Source organism: Podarcis liolepis (assembly GCF_965112155.1).
Source record: "Podarcis liolepis genome assembly, chromosome: 14".
NCBI lineage: Eukaryota > Metazoa > Chordata > Lepidosauria > Squamata > Lacertidae > Podarcis > Podarcis liolepis.
Genome location: NC_139569.1, coordinates 39,888,671 through 39,908,888, shown reverse-complemented (window position 1 = coordinate 39,908,888; position 20,218 = coordinate 39,888,671). Strand labels below are relative to the sequence as shown.

The 20,218-nt window shown below is 44.1% G+C and overlaps 1 protein-coding gene and 1 long non-coding RNA gene across 2 annotated transcripts in view; both read left to right on the top strand.

The window, feature by feature from the left end:
* The window catches only part of LOC310693718, a 101,945-nt gene that overhangs the window by 32,965 nt on the left and 48,762 nt on the right, over nt 1-20,218 (top strand). The gene's annotated exons all lie outside the window — the stretch shown is intronic.
* Nucleotides 1-20,218, top strand: part of HOMER2 (homer scaffold protein 2) — a 98,503-nt gene that overhangs the window by 29,619 nt on the left and 48,666 nt on the right. The window contains exon 2 of the mRNA XM_083475951.1: nt 2,496-2,652. Coding sequence (XP_083332077.1) covers nt 2,496-2,652 — 157 coding nt within the window. The remainder of the gene's footprint in view (nt 1-2,495; nt 2,653-20,218) is intronic.

Below are 20,218 nucleotides of genomic sequence, written 5' to 3'. Positions count from 1 at the left end.
GTGTTTGCCTGGAAGGAGTTTAGTCCATACCCCCCAACGTTTATCTGATGAAAATAAGGACGTCCTATTCATCATCCGGACGCGGGTGGCGCTGTGGGTTAAACCACAGAGCCTAGGACTTGCCGATCAGAAGGTCAGCAGTTCGAATCCCTGCGACGGGGTGAGCTCCCGTTGCTCGGTCCCTGCTCCTGTCCATCTAGCAGTTCGAAAGCACGTCAAAGTGCAAGTAGATAAATAGGTACCGCTCCAGCAGGAAGGTAAACGGCATTTCCGTGCACTGCTCTGGTTTGCCAGAAGCAGCTTAGTCATGCTGGCCACATGACCCAGAAACTGTACGCCGGCTCCCTTGGCCAATAAAGCGAGATGAGCGCCGCAACCCCAGAGTCGGCCACAACTGGACCTAATGGGCAGGGGTCCCTTTACCTTTACCTTATTCTTCATCATCATCATCATCATCAACAACAACACCAACCCCTCTCCCATCTGACTGGGTTGCCCCAGCCACTCTGGGAGACTTTCAACAAATATATAAGCACAATAAAACATTAAACATTTAAAAAGCCCCTATATAGGGCTGCCTTCAGATGTCTTCTAAAGGTTGTATAGTTATCTCCTTGGCTTGGGGGTCACATAACTCCATCCCCCCCAACATTTCTCCGATGAAAATAGGGATGTCCTAAAGAAAAGTGGGACATTCCAGGATCAAATCGGAAACCGGGACAGCATCTGTAAATCTGGGACTGTCCTTGGAAAATAGGGACACTTGGAGGGGTCTGTTAATCTGAGCCCCGTTAAAAGGTGGAGTTATGTGCCTATATCAAGGAGTGTTACTGCAGGGGGACATTTAAGGACAAGGTTTTGGTTATTATGCATGTGGAGCCTTCTCTGCAGATAGAAGAGCCTTTATCAAAAATGCTGCTTCAGTCATCCTTGATGACTAGAAACTGTTTCCTTATATCTGTATCGATGGCTCTTGGCTATTAGCTGTGGTCCACATCTTGCTTGATTAGGGGCTAGAGAAGAAACAGAAGAGCAGTTGTATTGTGGTCAGCGAAGGAGAAAGAGTTGTGCAGCTGGCTGAATGTCCAAGAGCATTCTCTGTGTTTTGGGGACTTGATGGGTTGTTTTTTTGGGTGCTTGTGCTCAACACACAAACACACACACATATATATGCTTGTTTGCAGCACGTTCTCCCTCTTCCTCTCTCCAGAAGGACTCTGACCTTAGTTTGTTCATTTTTTAAACTGCCCTGGAACTTGTGGCACTTGGGAATGTTGAGCAACAATACATATGTCGTTTTAAAATGAGCGCACCACATGTGGTTGATACCTCATACTCCTTTTTACTTTTGTAAGTTGTACCGAGTCGCTTACAAAAAGGCAAAGTAAAAGGGAGAATTGCAAGAATTGGTGGAAACTAGTTCTTTACTTGTTTGTGAGGAATACCTGCTATAAGAATCCTGCACCTGGAATGAAACCAAGAAGCAGAATTTTAATCCCTCAAACTGTGGATTTTTTAAATTAAGCTTTACTCTAGGGAACATTTGCATTTTGTAGATAAAATGCATGACACAATCTTCTTCTCAACCACCTAGGTACTGGTCATTTTTATATGCGTGGATCTACATTGGAGATTGCTTATTAGAATGCAGAAGGGGATTGGGGAAGAATGATGGTGCTTCCTGTATGCCATTTGGCTGTTCACATTATATTTGAATTCATTTTATCGTCCTGCTGCATTAGCATTCACCAGAGCCACCTGCTTAGAAACGTGTGTTGTGTATTAAACTATGTACCTGAATTACAGTACTAAGCTTCAGTTGTCTCTGGTATTTGCACAAGGTAATTTCTAGCAGTAGCTGAAAATACACACATTTGTCATAAAGTTGGCCACAGGTCTGGGCATGGGACGTTTTCCCGTTTTAAGTGTCAAAAATTTAAAAGCTTTAAAAATATATATTTTAAAAATCATTATTGTCTTTCAAAGTGGCAGCGGTAAGAGAATGTGATCATGGAGCACATACTATCTGACATATTTATTCCATCATCCTTTCAAGGATCTGATCCCTTCTCTTTACATGCACACACAACCATTTCTCCCAGAAGAAAACAGCTACTTAAACCTTATAACTTCATAGCCGTGAGTGGTTGGTGACACATGCAGGAAAAGGAGCTGTGGAATTTGGCTATTTGGTAATAGTGTGGAAATTTAAGAAGAAGAAGCGCGGTGCTAGCAAGTTTTGGCACTTCCCAGGATAAGGAGGAGGTAAAATGTAAGGTGATATGGGTCAGAATAGGTATAAGACTTAAGTGGTGTAACTCTTTGTAGCTTTGCTCTCCTGCTTCAGAATTCCAGAGTTCTCATCCTGAGCTGTTTCAACACTGGGCTAGACTTGATCAACGTTACGTTGTTGATCAAGGGCAGAACAGACGCGGCATTTCCATCTTTCACAAACTCATGATGCATTCCATTTCTCCTGTCCCTCCCTATTCCAGAGAGCAGCCCATCTTCACCACCAGAGCGCATGTGTTCCAAATTGACCACACCACCAAGAAGAACTGGGTACCTGCAAGCAAGCAGGCTGTAACTGTTTCCTACTTCTATGACAGCACAAGAAACAGCTATCGGATAATCAGTGTGGATGGCACCAAGGTAGGAGGTTGGCGCAGATACATCTGGCATGCTTGCAGAATTGAAATATCACTGAAGTGGGAAAATTTGTATGAATGTGGCTCATGTACATTTCTCTCTCTCTCATATATATATATATATATATATTTGTTTTCGTAGATTTTCACGGGTACAGGAATGCAGGTTTTGGTGTCCTCGGGTGTCTTCCCGTGTAAAAGTTGGGGTGTCTAGGCGACGTTTCGACGAGGTCTCACTCGTCATCTTCAGGCTGGTGCTTTCGGCTTCTTGTTACTGGAACAGAGCGGGATCTCAGTGTTTGAGTTCCTATAAATACTGTTGAGGGGTGTGGTGTATAGCCTCCAACGTTCTGGGCAGAGAGGAAGTTCCCAGGTTAGTGTGCCTTTTCTTCTTCACCAATCAACCAATCAACCATTGGCGCCATCACCAATCAACCACACCAGACCCAAACCCAGACCCTCTCCACAGATAAATTACAGACACCATCCAGTAGCCAAACCATAGTGGCACCTCCGGATGCTGCACCCCCCTGCAATCCCTACACAGATCTGGCTGGCACAGGGCACAAAACCACAGCTCGCCCCTATACACGAAGCCAAGCCAGAGCACAACTAAGTGCAGTACAGCCATCTTCTCAGAAAAACTCTTCACAAGCTCAAGAGGTCAAGACACGAAAGCTTTAGCAACTAATCCACACTTAATGACCCACCTAAGTGGTACTCAGAATATCACTCAAGAAATCACTCAAGATATCCCTCAAGTAATTAAGGAACAAAAGAAGAAAAGGCACACTAACCTGGGAACTTCCTCTCTGCCCAGAACGTTGGAGGCTATACACCACACCCCTCAACAGTATTTATAGGAACTCAAACACTGAGATCCTGCTCTGTTCCAGTAACAAGAAGCCGAAAGCACCAGCCTGAAGATGACGAGTGAGACCTCGTCGAAACGTCGCCTAGACACCCCAACTCTTACACGGGAAGACACCCGAAGACACCAAAACCTGCATATATATATATATATATATATATGAAACTTTAATAGGCTTGTCCATATTTCATAAACTTTAGTTGTTGCAGGAAAGTTGGGGTGTATGGTTAATCGTGAAAACGTATGCATTTCATTGGAAGAAAAGCATAGGACGACTAAGAGAACCTTTTACTTACCAACTCACCTGATAGCCACAGGCAGCCAGGAATTTCCTGTAAGTGAGTGCTGGAGGGGGAGGGACAGACCTCTCTATTCTTCAGTCTGTTTGGATTCCATCTGGCTGTGGAGGACAGGAAACCCATCTCTCCTTTACCAGTATGTTTGATAAAATGTAGGTTCCTCCCCCTACGATAACACAGAATGTCTGCTAAGAAGACAGCTGGCTGCTGAGAGTTCCCTATCCCATAATAACCCTTGGTTGCCAGCATGGAAAAACAGGCTACTAGTCTCTTACCAAACTAGTCAAACAAACAAACATCGCTATCAACTTTTTTGAGCTTCTTCCTCTTATTCCATCCTTTTAAATTTGAGGTAGCTTGGTAAATTGTCTAGTAAGGTTCTCATATTGTGTCAGTGGTGGAGCTGAGGAGCTCTTTTCAGTGCCTAGCTGGGAAATTACTGGGAGTTTTTGTTAAACTGTTCTGTGAGTTCTTAAAGGAAGACATGAATTATGAGATTGTAATTTTAGTGTTGCAGAAAAGCTATGATCAGTAATAGCTCTTTGCTAACGGTATTTCATAAATACATTTTAATTGTGTGGGTGCCTTACTTAACCATTTTGTTTAATGGACAAAGGGATATTGCTCCTCTCATTCTCCCCTCCCCCTTCCAAGCAGAATTGGTTGTAGAAACTTATTTTGGAGGTAAAAAGATGGGAGTTTTAGCTCAAGGTTTGCATCTCTAGACAGAGAGATAGTATTAAGAATCTATTTGATACAGGATGTTGTTTTGGTTGGGTTTTTGTTGTTGTTGCAATACTTAATGTTATGACTTGAGCTTCCTAGGCTCAAGGTAACTTCCAAAAACTGGCTGCAACCTTTGCCTCATTTTATGATCACAGCAGCGGTCTCTGGCGTCATTCAGGCATAGCAGCGAGCCATATGCCTGCAACATTGTCTCTCCTTGGGCCAGCCAATTGCTTACCTTATTTCTGAGTTTTAGGGAAATTATATTTTGCTGTTGCTTGCAAACTGTGGTTTGCACAAGCCATAGATTGCTCCCCGCCACAACCAATGCATTCACGCAGCACTAAACCATGGTTTGGCAGTAACGTCGCCTCCATCAGGAACCCTATTTCCAAAGGTAATCAGGGATGTGGCTTGATTTAGATGATAATGTAGTGCTGTGGAATTTGACCCCAATGCCCTTGTAGTGAGACCCTGAAGTTTCAACATAAGAAGCTACCTTATGCCATTGGTCTGTCTAACTCAGTGTCGTCTACACTGATTGATGGCGGCTCTCCAGGGTTTCCAAACCCTGCTTGGAGATACCAGATTGAACCCGGGACCTTCTGCATATGAAACAGGTGTTCTGCCGCTTAGCTATGGCACCCCCCCAAGAGAAACGCAGGGAAGGTCTATGTGTAAAGACATCACAGAATAGAACATACGGAGGATTAGGAAAGGAAGGGTTTCTAACCTATTTTTAATACCACTTGAGCCAGTTACAGTGCTAAATGCATTGGGGGGGGGGGTGAAGTTGTTGACTCATAGGAACATGAAAACTGCCTTCTGCTGAGTCAGACAACTGGTCCATCTAGGGCAGTACTTCCTACAGCGACTGGCGGTGTGTTTCAGGGAAGGGGACATTTACCATATTTGTCGCTCTATAAGACACACTTTCTCCCTCCTAAAAAGTAAGGGGAAATGTGTGTGTGTCTTATGGAGTGAATGCAGTTGGGAGGCTCTACTCAGCGCTCCCTTTAAAGAGCCGTGTGTGCGGCTCTTGGGGGCTTTTCCCCAAGGAGGGAGAAGGGCAGCCCTTCTCCCTCCTCGGGGAAAAGCCCCCAAGAGCCGCACACATGCTCGACATACTCTTTAAAGGGAGCGTGGTTCTTGGGGGAGCCTTCTGCCTTAGCCGTGCGCAGCCTCTTCCGGACAGGGGGAACCTTCATCCCACTGCCCTGAAGAGGCTTCGCACGGCTATCCCATAAGCCAGGACAGCAAGAGGCTATCCCAGAAGCCGGATCCCTCTTGTTGTTCTGGCTTCTGGGATTCAGAATATTTTTTTTCTTGTTTTCCTCCTCCAAAAACTAGGTGCATCTTATGGTCTGGTGCATCTTATAGAGCAAAAAATACGTACATCTCCAGCTGGATCTTCTGCAGGTAAAGCTGGTGTTCTGCCTCTGTGTGCAGGGCAAGGTCAAATTCTCAACTTGAAACTGAGTGTCAGACAAATTCCAGGTTACCCATGAGCAATTCGTAGGCAGCCTAGAAGCTTGTTTCTCTTGCCCATCAGTTGCTGAGGATAAAGAGGCATTTTGCACACCACACAAAAGCAAAGTGTTGCAAAGGGGTTTGCCATCAAATATGCATTGACAGGGTCCTGCAGCCGGTTGTGTATGTTTGCACATGTGTTCACACACCCACGCTCATGCGTGCAAACTTGGTTGCCACCAGTGGTGCGCATTTAAAGCTGAGCATTTTAAAACACTGAAAGCACAAGGTGCTTCAGTTTCAAGAGTATGGTGTGCAAGTTCTTTTAGGTGCAAGGGAACTTCTGGGGAAACACACCCCGAAAGAAGATATTGGAGCACTTCACATCACTTGAGTGTGTATGTGCACAGAAAATAGTTGCATAACATTGTTATAAATATGCAATAATGCTTTTGGAAGTTGTATAGTGGGTGTGGCTGTGACGGTGTGTGGCTATGACTATCACAAAATTCACCCACTTCTGAATTTGCTGCTATTCCACTGGTTGTCACATTCATACCGTGCACAGTTTGGGTTAGATAAACGGCAGGGAGAATGCTCAACTTTCCTCTCCCTGCTGTTGCTTTTTCTGTGGGAAGTGGCTTTTCCAGTTTTAAAAGGTTGCTGGCGTACTGTTGCATGCACCAACAGTGGCCTTCTACCCTGAGGTAAATGGGAGTCTGTGTTATATACTCTGCAGGCTTGCTATGAGTTCCAGTGTGCCTGGAATCTTCCGCTTAAAAAATAATAGCTGCATCTCTCAGAAAAGTTTGTACTAAACTTGAAAATTGCACCTAATATGTGGCCATTTAATGCAGACTAGACTTTTAAAGTTTTGACAAGACCTGCTGAGTGCAACTGGTTTGTTGCCTAGGGTAGCATGTTGCAGGGGCTGCAAAAGAAAAACACTGGTAGACAAGAAAATCTGCTTGTTTGCTGCAGATGTCTCTGAGTGTTAAGGGTGTTTTGTTTGAAAGTGTTACTGCGGTTGATGGTGTGTGGTTGTGCGCTCGCTAATTCATCTTCCCTTCACATCTAAAAGCCCCCTTCATGTGTTACTTGTGGGTAGAGACTGTGGTGGAATCTACACACATATAAAAACCATTCTGAAAATGGCTTTTCAAAAAAGCCTTTTAAAAAATACATTGAATTTTCCATAAGGCTCACCATTGCCACCTAGTGTCACATTGTATATTACACTTAAAACACACTTAAAATGTTTTATTTGCAGCTGTATAGCTGAGTGATAAATGTGGGTACCTGAAGAGTGGAGTGCACAGCCTCCAACACTTGGCAGAGGAAAGTGGTACTCTTAATTTTAAGCGAGTTCAAAGTTTGTTGATGTCATCCGATTTTCGGCTGCTGAGGCAGCTACTTCCATGTAATCTGTTGCCATGCCTTGCCACATTCTTTACTGATGTAATAACATCTAAATACATATTCGCCTTCAACCAGAAAGCACATTCCCACCTGGAGTTAGCATCAATTTGCACCAATTTGCATTTTCCTTCTTGTTGCCTCACCATACATCTTATTCAGAATGTTAACATCCAGAGTACATTAGCAAGATTATGCTATTCAGTTTCCAGGTTGTATTTTGTCTAACCAAGTGATGCAACTGGCAGGTAAGTTCCATTGTCAGGAAAACATTCAACAGATTGTGGAGAAAATAGGGAATGTGCCTATTAATAGACCTAGTTTAGGGGCGGGGAATCTTTTATTCTCTTGGGAGATTGCTAGCTGGTGATGGGAGAGGCACCCAACTTTTTTCACTCTGCTACCACCTTTTCCCTCTCCTTGCCACCTGTCTGAAATTAGGCTGAGGATTACATGCAGACCACCTCTAGTCTTGTCAAATGGGGCAGGCTCCCATTAATCCTATTTATCTTGACATTGGCAGAACAACCTTTCTAGATAAGACTACATATAACCAGGGTCCCTTTTGTGACAGCAGTTAGTGGTACAGAGTACCAGCACCCTTTAATCAATCTGTGACTAATAGCACCTCGTTTTTATTTTTTGCAGAAAAGGCAATGCATATAATAGCTACATGTAATGTTTCATGATAGCTCTTGACCATATGAAAAACACCAGTAAAATAACTTGATTTCCCACCCCCCAGAAATCATCACCAATTAATTCATGAATATACTGCTTTATGCTGCAATAGACCTCTAGGTGGTTTACAAGCATAAAAGCCAATTGCACAACCTCAGAAATGTTAAACATCCATAATTAAAATGCACAATTAAGATACACAATAAAACAATCCCATTAAAATATAAACACACATAATTAAAATATGCAATGAAGCAATTCCATTAAAGCATGGTTGCAGAGAAACTTTCCACCGTGACTAAGAAATTATTTTTGTTCTTTTACTAATGAGCATCCTTGCTGCTTCAAGAGGGATGTACTAAAAGTCAAAGAAAGACAAATTAAAAGACATAGAATCCACTTTGTGTATGTGTGTATTTACTATGGCATATGAGAGTGAAGATGAGTGTAATACTTAGAGATCAGTAGGACTGGTTTGAAATAACCTCTCTACATTGGACACAAATGCACCTTTTTGCCCTTTCAGAACAAACTGAAAAACCAGTTCCCCTCCTATTAAACACCCATTTACTCAGCTTAGAAATTCTTCAAGCATAATTGGAAATCTGGCTGGTAAATTATTTAACAGATCAACAAATGACTACCTTTGTGCTTGCATATCAGGCCAGATTGAAGACACTGTGCTATGTATATTGTGTTGCCATTTGATACAGCTCATCTATATCAAAGAATTTTCCAAGGGGCCAATCAGATGTTTTCAAAATTATATGGTTGCTGATGGATGTAGACAAGTTTGTTACCTACCGGGTAGTTTTATATGCACTTAATCCGCATGAAGGTTCTGGACTAATTTTTGGACCCCAAACAGTGTTGTCTGCCAGGGGGATTTTAAAATCTAAATTATTTTGGAGAATGTTGCGATTTTAAGTTTTGATGACTTGCAGTTCCAAAAACTGATTTTTAAAAAACTTTGTCTTCGATAAATGTGCTTTTGTGATTCTTACATTGTAACGCTCATTGCCTACACACAATTAAAAACTGACTGACTTGACAGTTGGTCCAACATTCAACTTATAAGGCATTTTTACCCCAGGATGGGTTTACGGGAAAGAATGCAACTTGCAATGCCAAACTTGCAAAGCAGATGAAGAACATGCTGTGAGGACTCTTAACTTGTGTCTTCGCTACCTGATAAAAAGGAATATTGCAGGTAAAAGAGAGGGGGAGAATTAACAGAGGGATTATTCTGGAGAAAGGGCATGAGCTCATGAAAATTATTGCACAGCGCATGGGGAAAACTACACACCAGACAGCTCATTAAAATCGACCTACATTGTTATTCCTTCAGAACAACGGTGACCTAAAAGGATGCAGATTTGAAAGAGCACAAGCAGTTGCCTTCTCTTCCCCTTGGGAGCCATGCAAAGGACAAGGCTGCCCAAACTTCTTTTTGTTCTAATCAAGTCACCTGTTGTTACCTGTTGAAAAAAATAACTGCAGTGCTGAATAGCTGGGCTCAGATAAATTAACTTCTGTGGACTGCAGTGAGAATAAGTAGATTTTTTTTCATTTCATAATGGAATATAGAAGTATATATTGCACTGAGCTCTTCATGGGTGGATCTACACACGGGGGGGAGGGGATGCTATAAATAAGCCAGAAATTAAATAATTATAACAAAAGGAAAAAAACCTATGTAAAAAAGTTATAGAAATGTTTTGTGCTCTCTGGCACCACCTGGTGTTGCATGCTTATAATGCATTCAGATCCCCTTTTTTTTTTTTTACTAATGTAGCTGAGTCCCAAGCTGTTTGAAGTCTTTCAACTTGGTGTGCTTACTGAGAAATTAGTCTCACAAAAGGGTGGAAGGAGATTTCTTTAATCAGTTTTTAAATTAGCGTCTTGTCCTACCTCCCAGGGTGGTACTGACTGGGATTAAAACACTTACATGATGGTTTGATTATGTTTTTAGATGTTTTAAATTGTTTTTAAGCATGTTTTGTTTTGTTTTTAATTGTACTGTTTTATCACTGAATTTACCTTTGAGCTGTTCTAGTGTTGAAAGAGGGTGAAGCGGTCTCTTTCCACACTATACATGATTATATAAATGTCATGTCTCCTCTTAATCATCTTGCTTTCTAAATGAAAAGTGCAAATGTTGCAGCCATTTCTTCACAGAGAAGGCATCTCATCCTCTTGAACATGTTAGTTGCTCTTTTCCAGCTGTGCAGCTTACCTTTTTTGAGGTGGCACAATTAGAATTACGCACAGTCCTGCACATACTGACGATGAACACCTCTTCTTTCTTAGGCTAGTTTTTTGGGGGGGCGGGGAGGGAGTTTTACTTTTTATGTTCCCACTAATGTCTCTTTATAAAACTCGGTTTGTCACTAGTTTGCTGTTCAAATCTCGGATGAAGCTTTTGAGATTTATTTTCCCATGAAAGGAAGCTTCATGCTGTTACATCTTCACCATTGCGCCACAGAGCATCATCCAACTTCCAATAAATTGAAATACGTCAGTAGATGCCTGCTCACTAATCATAGTGCTTGTTCTGCACACCAGCGAATTACTGGGTCTGGCTTATGGGAAGTACAGTGAAAGATCAGGGGTGGTGTATTTATCTTTGCAAAGTAATTTTAATGGAACACACATGGCTATCCAGCTTAAGAATGGCTTGCAGCAGTTATGTATATTATAACTTCATGTAGCTGTCGGGATCCCTAATGTATTCCTCCCCGCTGAACTGTAACTGTTCCTGACATGTATGAAATCCTAGGTTTCCATGGCTTTTAATGACTTCGTAGCATTTGCCTGTATTGTGAACAGAGATTGCCTTTTGTTTGTCTCCAAAGTTTGCACTACAATAATAAGGCAGCAACTTAAGACAGTGCTGCCGCCTGTTCCCATTTTCTAGCTTAACAGACAAAGGGCACAGATGTTACTTCTACTGGTGAGGGGAATAGATGTCTCCTAATGTGGGTGGTGCTGTGGGTTAAACCACAGAGCCTAGGACTTGCCAACCAGAAGGTTGATGGTTCGAATCCCCGTGATGGAGTGAGCTCCCGTTGCTCGGTCCCTGCTCCTGCCAAGCTAGCAGTTCGAAAGCATGTCAAAGTGCAAGTAGATAAATAGGTGCCGCTCCGGTGGGAAGGTAAACGGCGTTTCCGTGCGCTGCTCTGGTTCGCCAGAAGTGGCTCAGTCATGCTGGCCACATGACCCAGAAGCAAACGCCAGCTCCCTCGGCCAATAAAGCGAGATGATCGCCGCAACCCCAGAGTCGGTCACAACTGGACCTAATGGTCAGGATTCCCTTTACCTTTAACAACTCACAGCACAGTGAACAAACATATATGGTGGTATAATACTACTTTAAATGTACAGTGCAAATGTGGACCAAAAGGGCTAGAGTTGCCATCTGATTAAGGGACTCTTGGTTGATCAATTCAATGTAAACCCCAAAAAGTGGCATGTAATAAATAAAGATTAAATCTGCATATGTTTCATTGCATATGACACTATGAGTATTGTTATAGGGGGCTCTCCATTTATTCACATTTTGGAAGTCGCAATTGGGAGCAGAACCAATATTAGCCATTCAGAACAAACTAGAATTTTTGTTTAATATCCCTTGTGCATTTTTTTTAAAAGTGGCTGCCAAGCCTCCAACTGATTTATAATCCCAGGTTTCATGTCTGGCATTCTTTGTAGGGCATATGCTTTGATAATCAAAGGGTACATGTGCCCAGACCCCGGATATAAATAGATGGTCACAAAGTGTTTGGCAGCTGTCACCAGTCGAGTGGTGGCAAGAAGGTGGAGCACCGCTTTGACATTGGCTTATGCTCATTAAGCCTATTCAGCAAAGTTTTGTGTTTCTTGTTTTTTTTATTATTATTATTCTGTAACGGCATGGTACTGGTTTTGCAAAAAGTACATGGATTTTCATCCAGCGCTCTGATGCCATGAGGACCTCTTTTCAGACCTAATTGAAAGAGCGGCATAAAGTTTTAACCCTGGCTTCCTCACCCCTGACTCCCATTCTAGACTGGTAGATAAGTGCCATCAGTTCAGTGATTGGGAGTCAAAGGAGCTGTGTAGAATTTGAGGTCTTCTCAACAGTGGGGAGGGCACAGTCTCTAGGGGAACGATGCTGGAAGAGCTGGGGGGGTTGCACACAAGTCACGGTTCTACCTGGAGCATAAAGGGGAAGAATTACAACCCCCTCACTGCATTTGGGTCTCTGTGCTGTAACTCAAACTCTGAATTGAAAGGGGCGGCCTTCCTAGTTTATACACTGGTACCTCGGGTTAAGTACTTAATTCGTTCCGGAGGTCCGTTCTTAACCTGAAACTATTCTTACCTGAAGCACCACTTTAGCTAACGGGGCCTCCTGCTGCTGCGCCGCCACCACATGATTTCTGTTTTCATCCTGAACCAAAGTTCTTAACCTGAGGTACTATTTCTGGGTTAGCGGAATCTGTAACCTGAAGCGTATGTAACCCGAGGTACCCCTGTATTGTAATATTGGAGCATAGTATGGGAAATTCTAAAGGTTGAAGGCAGGCATCCCCAAATTCGGCCCTCCAGATGTTTTAGGACTACAACTCCCACCATCCCTAGCTAACAGGACAAGTGGTCAGGGATGATGGGAATTGTAATCCCAAAACACCTGGAGGGCCGAGTTTGGGGGTGCCTGGTTTAAGGCAAATGTGAGAGGAAAAGCTAGGAGTAAAGACAGAGGCCCATCATCTGGCAAAGCTCCCTGCTTAAAGAGGGTATCAGCATGCCTTCTGGAAGCCTCCCTCAAAATCATCTTCTGTTGGTACTGGACACTGATACGACTAGATAAAATAAACCACTGGCTGCCCCCTCTGTGCTGGAAAGGGTATGGGAACCCTGGATAAAAGATGGATGTATAATATATCAATGTATAATGGGAATGTATTCTTTTACAAAAACTCTGGACCACTGTCTTCCGTTATCACTAAACAAGTCATGCAGCTTAATCAAGCATTAAGCACTCCTCACACTGGACCTTAGCTCAAGTTGTCTTAAGGGTCATAAGGAATTAATGGGTTTTCTTCTGACTGCAGCCTGCCTGGTGATAGCCCAGCAGTAGGGAAACCAGTCAGAAATACCCATGAATCAGGGTTGGGAGTCTTCAGTACCTAGGGTTGTACAAGGAACTTCCAAAAGCAACAAGTCTGACATGGTGTGGCATCCATTTATTACTTATGTCAATGAACATGAAAGAGATTTCCCATTGCCCTCTATTCAAAAAGATATTTGGAGAGGTTATCTAAATAACTGATTTGTCTAAAGCCGAAATAAGGGCACCCGTGTATTGTTTTGTTACAGCAAATATGTAATGCAAGTTGTGATACTGAACAACAATTTAATGTTTATGTTTTGTGTAAATTCAATACACAAGTTTGAAATGGGGGGGAAAGACTTCTTCATACCTGACTCTGAAAGCAGGTCCCAAGGTATACCCTCCCTGAACTCCCCTTAAAGCTTAGTTTCCAATCCACCCAGCCACTCTAATGATCCAAAAATGAAAACTTTTCATTAATATACCTTGTAGCGGACCCAACCACTTAATGCCACCTGTAAATAATGCGGCCGATCCACTCCCGCTAACTGCCCCCAATTAATAATAGTGCACCCACCTCACGGTACACCAATTACATGGATTTCTACAATTTACCACAGATTATCCTAGTGGGGGACTTGTGTGAGGGAAAACTTAATGATTAGAGTCTCAGGCAGAAAAGAATCAAAAGTTTTATTGAACAAAAAGGGTTTATGAAACAAAGTGGGTCAGGAAATGCGTTTTTTCAGGTAGACGTTAGCTGGTTTACTTTAACTCTAGGATGTTTCAGGCTTAAACACAACGCTACAGGCACAGCTCTTCTTCAACTTGTTACTAAAAAGCAGTTGTTGCACTTCAGGTGTAGATGTTCAGGTTTCTGGATTAGATGGTAAAATGCTCAACTCAGTTTCTGTTACTTAGATATTACAATTAAATACTTTCAACACTATATCACTTCCTTCACCGATTACCGTATTTTTCGCCCTATAGGACGCACCGGCCCATAGGACGCACCTAGATTTTTTGGGGGGGGGAAAATAAAGGAAAAAAAATTATTCCCCCCCCCCAGGCGCGGGGCTTGGGAAGCTCGGGCTTTGGCAGCTTTGGCATCGCTCTGGGAGCTTGCGGGGCTGGGGGCGGGGAAAGCGGAGCTTCCCCCTCCCCCAGCCCCCAGAACGGGACCCAGAGCCATGTGGAAGCTGCGTGCAGCTTTGGCATCGCTCTGGGAGCTTGCGGGGCTGGAGGAGGGGAAAGCCCTCCGCCAGCCTTCTAGGCAAGTCGGGGGACAGCGGGAAAGGCACGCTGCGCCTCTCCCGCTGTCCCCCGAGTTTGTGGGGCTGGCGACGGGGAGGAGCAGGCTTCTCCCCCCCCCCCCGCCAGCCTTCTAGCCAAGTCGGGGGACAGTGGGAAAGGCGCGCTGCGCCTCTCCCGCTGTCCCCCGAGTTTGCGGGGCTGGCGACGGGGCTCTCCTGAAGCCTGGAGAGCAAGAGGGGTCGGTGCGCACCGACCCCTCTTGCTCTCCAGGCTTCAGCGAAAGCCTGCATTCGCCCCATAGGACGCACACATATTTCCCCTTCATTTTTGGAGGGGAAAAAGTGTGTCCTATAGGGCGAAAAATACGGTAATACCTTGGTTCAATAATCTCTTAACAATCTCACACCTGAGGTATTCCAAAGGGCATAACAGACCCAGGGGGTCCCCTCACCTCTTGTTACTGGGTTGGGAGTCTTCAGTACCTAGGAGAACTCGCCCCTCCTGGCTATACTGACACCCAGGTAGCCTGAATTCACATGAGATCTACCTCTCCCGGTTCAGTCACAGCCCTCCCAGGACACTCCTATCTGTATACCTTTCCCAGGCCCTCAACCCGGTCTCCCTATCCAAGCTGAGAGGCTCTGTACTCTCGCTATGGATAGTCTTCACAGTGTGGATGTTTAACTTAACTTGGAATCAGTTCTCCCCATCTCGCCCCCATCTCCCAACCTGAAACCTGCCCAACATCTCAAATCAAATCCTTTCCCTCTTCTAAAATCCAGCCTTATCTTAAATCTAGCCCTCTAACCTTCTCCTTCAGAAACTGTACCTTTTATTCTCCCCATCACCACCACCCAAAGTGCTGTTCCTCCCCTCTCTGTGGCTAGCTGACTCTGCAGTCCATGGGTAGGCAAACTAAGGCCCGGAGGCCGGATCCGGCCCAATCACCTTCTAAATCCGGCCCACAGACGGTCTAGGAATCAGCGTGTTTTTACATGAGTAGAATGCATGCTTTTATTTAAAATGCATCTCTGGGTTATTTGTGGGTCATAGGAATTCGTTCATCCCCCCCAAAAAATATAATTCGGGCCCCCACAAGGTCTGAGGCACAGTGGACCGTCCCCCTGCTGAAAAAGTTTGCTGACCCCTGTAGTCCATCAGGGAGAAGCTCCAGCACTCTGGTGGAATTTCAGGGGGGACTGCATCACTAGACTCTGGTCTGGCTCTGCTGTCGGTCACACACCTGTAGCCCCTTCCACGTCTTCTCTCCCTGAATAAATCCCCCCCCCCAATCCCTCATAAACCTCAACTCTTGGTTGGGTTTAAACATTCACTTAATTTTAACCATTCTATTTCTGTTTCTTATAATTACAAGAATGGGTGTTGATTATCCTCCCTCCTTTTTTTTCTTTTTCTTTTTTAATTTGCTAAATTTGTTCCTCCTGCTGTGATTTTTTTTCTTACCACGACCCACAGGAAAACATTTAAATCTTCTGTCTCTGCCTCATGGGAAGGTAATTTAAGGTATCTCTGGGTGTTTTGTAAGAGCGTGTTTGCGAAGCCTGTAAGCAACTGTGCAAGTGAAGCAGCTTTCAGGTGTTTGCCTGCTGCCTTGCAAAACATATTTTTATTAATTCAATTTAGATGCTGCTGTTCCTCCTGTGAGTACCTGAGGTCCATTTGCACAGGAGATCTCAGTGGCTGGATTTGTGCATGCTTTGAATCGTTTTTAAAAAAGGGAGAGAGAAGAGAAGAGGAACCTGTTCAGATGTCCGAATGGAAATGAGAACTATGCAGGGTGGCGCTACATTTTAGAAGATGGCTATCGTTTGTTAATTTTATTAGTTTATAAATCACCTTTTATGTATGTCTCAAGGCAATTTACAGACATATCATAGAAACAGCTAAAATAGCTTGAAAACAGTACAAAATGAACTCCCTTCCATCCAAGGAGAAGAACTTGTCGAAACAAAAATGTCTGGAGTCACTCTGCAGCAGTGTTAGAAACTCAGATATATAAGCTAGGCGCCAAATGACTCCTTAAACCAAGGTTATAGTCTAGTCGCAAAAACAGAATGCCTCGTTGCCATTTTGGGGGAATATGGCTCTAGAGTCGTATTTTTCAGTACAGTGGTACCTCGGGTTACATATGCTTCAGGTTACATACGCTTCAGGTTACAGACTCCGCTAATGCAGAAATATTACCTTGGGTTAAGAACTTTGCTTCAGGATAAGAATAGAAATCGTGCTCCAGCGGTGCGGCGGCAGCAGGAGGCCCCATTAGCTAAAGTGGTGCTTCAGGTTAAGAACAGTTTCAGGTTAAGAACGGACCTCCAGAATGAATTAAGTTCTTAACCCGAGGTACCACTGTACAACTTTTTGGTTCCTGAAATTCATTCTGACTGTTGAAAACAGTCAACATCCAAGGATCCCCAGGCATGCACCTCCAAATAGTGAAGACGTCATGCGCCATCCTGGCTCACAGGCATCTCCACTAGGTTTGCAAGTGGCCGATAGCCAGGTGCAAAAATTCAAATGCTGCTCTGGAGTCTCTTGCAGAAAATGGTGGACTAAAGGATAAGATGATGTGTCAAGTAGGGCCGGGCAATAGATCACCCAAAACCAGTTTGAAGTCCATATTGTGATACTGGTTTCATAATTTTTTGACCTGGCAATATATTGCAAATTTTGTGTGTGTGTTCGTCGCACGATGGAACTCGCTCTCACAGGGAGGCAGTGATCACCACCACTGGATGGCTTTAAGAAAAGTAGAGAGCTATGATAACTATATTCTGCATCCACAGTTGAAGGCAGCAGTGCTTCTGAATACCAGTTGGTGGAAACCACAAGAGGAGAGTTTGCTCTTGAGCTCATGTTCTGCTTCCTGGTCTCCCACAGGCATCCAGTTGACCACTCTGAGAACAGGATGCTGGACTGGACAGGCCATTGACCTGATCCAACAGGCTAGTCTTTATGTATTTCTATTAAAAGCCTGGTGAGGAAAGGGTCATCAACCCCTCTTGCTTCTATTGTGTGACTTTTCAGATGTTGAGTGGTGACCCAGGTGGCGCTGTGGTCTAAACCACTGAGCCTCTTGGGCTTGCCGATCAGAAGGTCAGTGGTTCGAATCCCTGTGATGGGGTGAGCTCCCGTTGCTCGGTCCCTGCTCCTGCCAACCTAGCAGTTTGAAAGCACATCAAAGTGCAAGTAGATAAATAGGTACCACTCCGGCGGGAAGGTAAACGGTGTTTCCATGCGCTGCTCTGGTTCGCCAGAAGCGGCTTAGTCAGGCTGGCCACATGACCCGGAAGCTGCACGCCGGCTCCCTCGGACAATAAAGTGAGATGAGCGCCGCAACCCCAGAGTCGGTCACGACTGGACCTAATGGTCAGGGATCCCTTTACCTTTATGTTCCACTTAACGTCTTAGGAAATGCAGCATTACAAATTATGTCAAAGAAACGGCAGCAAAGTTACTTGTGTGGGAGTTTTACATGCCTTTGATGCAGGGTGCCAGGGAAGGTGCCGTGGCTCACTGGAAAAGCATCTGCTCTGCATGCAGGATCAATCCCCAAAATCTCCAGGTAGGGGTGAGAATGTCTCCTCTCTGAAATGCTGGGTTGCCACTGCCAGTCGCAGTAAACAATACTGAACTAGATGGGTCATAACAACTTGGTACAAGGTACCAAGCCTAGGTTCATATGAAGAATTCAAGAACACCTGCAGATATTACCTGGTCCAACATCTCTCAGTATTCTCAATGAGAAGACAGAGTTGTGAATGCCTGGGCCTTTAGGGGCTGCTCCTTTTTACTTTTAGCATGACAGCGGGAGGTTAGCCGGTGAAACCTCTCCTGTTACTAGCGCTGTGGCAGAAGAAATTGGTAAGCTTTTCCCTGGAGGAGACCTCAGTTGCTGAAAGAGATGGGAAGAACCTTATTTAGACTAGCAGCTAGCAACCCCTTACAGATGGAGAACACAGAAGATGGGTTGATTTTTAAATCAGACATTTCAATCACAACTTACGTCATTGCATTCAATGCAACGCTCTTTGGGGTTTTTCTTCATTCGCCCTTTAGGCACTTGGCATAACCATATTACCCAAATAATTCCATGGCTTATTTTTAAATATGTTAACTAATAATAATTGAAGTTGCCATTATCTGTGCGTTTTAGCATGGTAAAAGTAAGCAAATACTGTCGCATGTTATCTGTCTAGTTACCGATTTGCTCCTCTGTAAGCTGCTTTAGGGCAGGGAGAAAGCAGGAAGTTTAACCTATCAAGAGTCCTTTGGCACATTAAAAGGCAAGCAAATTTATTGTGGCATTAGCGTTCATGGTTGCAGCCTATTTTAAGGCACCACAGGAATCTCATTTTCACCCCAACGTAGTGACATGGCTGCTCTCCAGAAATTTAGCAGGATGTCACTTTGCCTTTGGTAAGGCAAGCAGATGCTTGTGTCACAGAGCCAGAGTTGCATCCTATGCCAGGGGAGTGAGTGAGGCAAAGCTAGCCAGATCTCCTCCTGATTTCCTCCCATCACCCTTAACCCTTTGCGGCTGGGGTTTTGCCAGTACAGGGGTACCACGGTGAAATATACTCAGAGTCGCAAAGTGATTTCATGCTCTTTATTCAGCTCATAGTGGTGAGGAGGAATGAATGAAAGTCCCCTCAAAGTATCTGCTTTATATACATTATTTACACAATGGGCTGCACATGATTGGTTAATTCTGGAATTCTACTGTAAACCAATCAGGTTGTGGATTCACTTATATCTGGAGCATGATTGGGTGGTTCCTGCCAACCAATCATACTGCTGCATTGTTCTTGGACCAATCAGACTGCTGCATTCTGAATCCTATTGTTCTAGGACCAATCAGACTGCTGCAATTTGGATCCTATTGTTCTAGGACCAATCAGACTGCTGCAGTTTGGATCCTATTCAACTCAGTACATAACACTCGGGTTACATACGCTTCAGGTTACAGACTCCGCTAACCCAAAAATAGTACCCCGGGTTAAGAACTTTGCTTCAGGATGAGAACAGAAATCACGTGGTGGTGGTGCGGCGGCAGCAGGAGGCCCCATTAGCTAAAGTGGTACCTCAGGTTAAGAACAGTTTCAGGTTAAGAATGGACCTCTGGAACGAATTAAGTTCTTAACCCGAGGTAACACTGTACAATCGTATACCACCACTAGGCAGGATATGGTGCAAGATGCTTTATGCACAATGGCTTTTTCAAGGCAATTGCAATATTTACTGGGGTTGGGATAGTGGATGTTGTCCACTATTAAGGCAGTAAAGGTAAAAGACCCCTGGACGGTTGAGTCCAGTCAAAGGCGACTATGGGGTGCGGCGCTCATCTCGCTTTCAGGCCAAGGGAGTCGGTGTTTGTTTGCAGACAGCTTTCCGGGTCATGTGGTCAGCATGACTAAACCGCAACGGAACACCATGACGGAAACCAGGGCACATGGAAACGCCGCTTACCTTCCCGGCACAGTAGTACTATTTATCTACTTGCACTGGCGTGCTTTTGAACTGCTATCTTGGCAGGAGCTGGGACAGATCTTCTGATCAGCAAGTCCTAGGCTCTGTGGTTTAACCCACAGCGCCACCCATGGAACATAGTCCTTGCTAAATATTTGACAATATAGAAAAATAGACATAAGGGAACAAAGACAAAAGGGATAAGAGCCATTGGAATTTGGTGGATTGATTGATTAACTTGTCAGTCATTTTATCTAGTCCAGGGCAACCC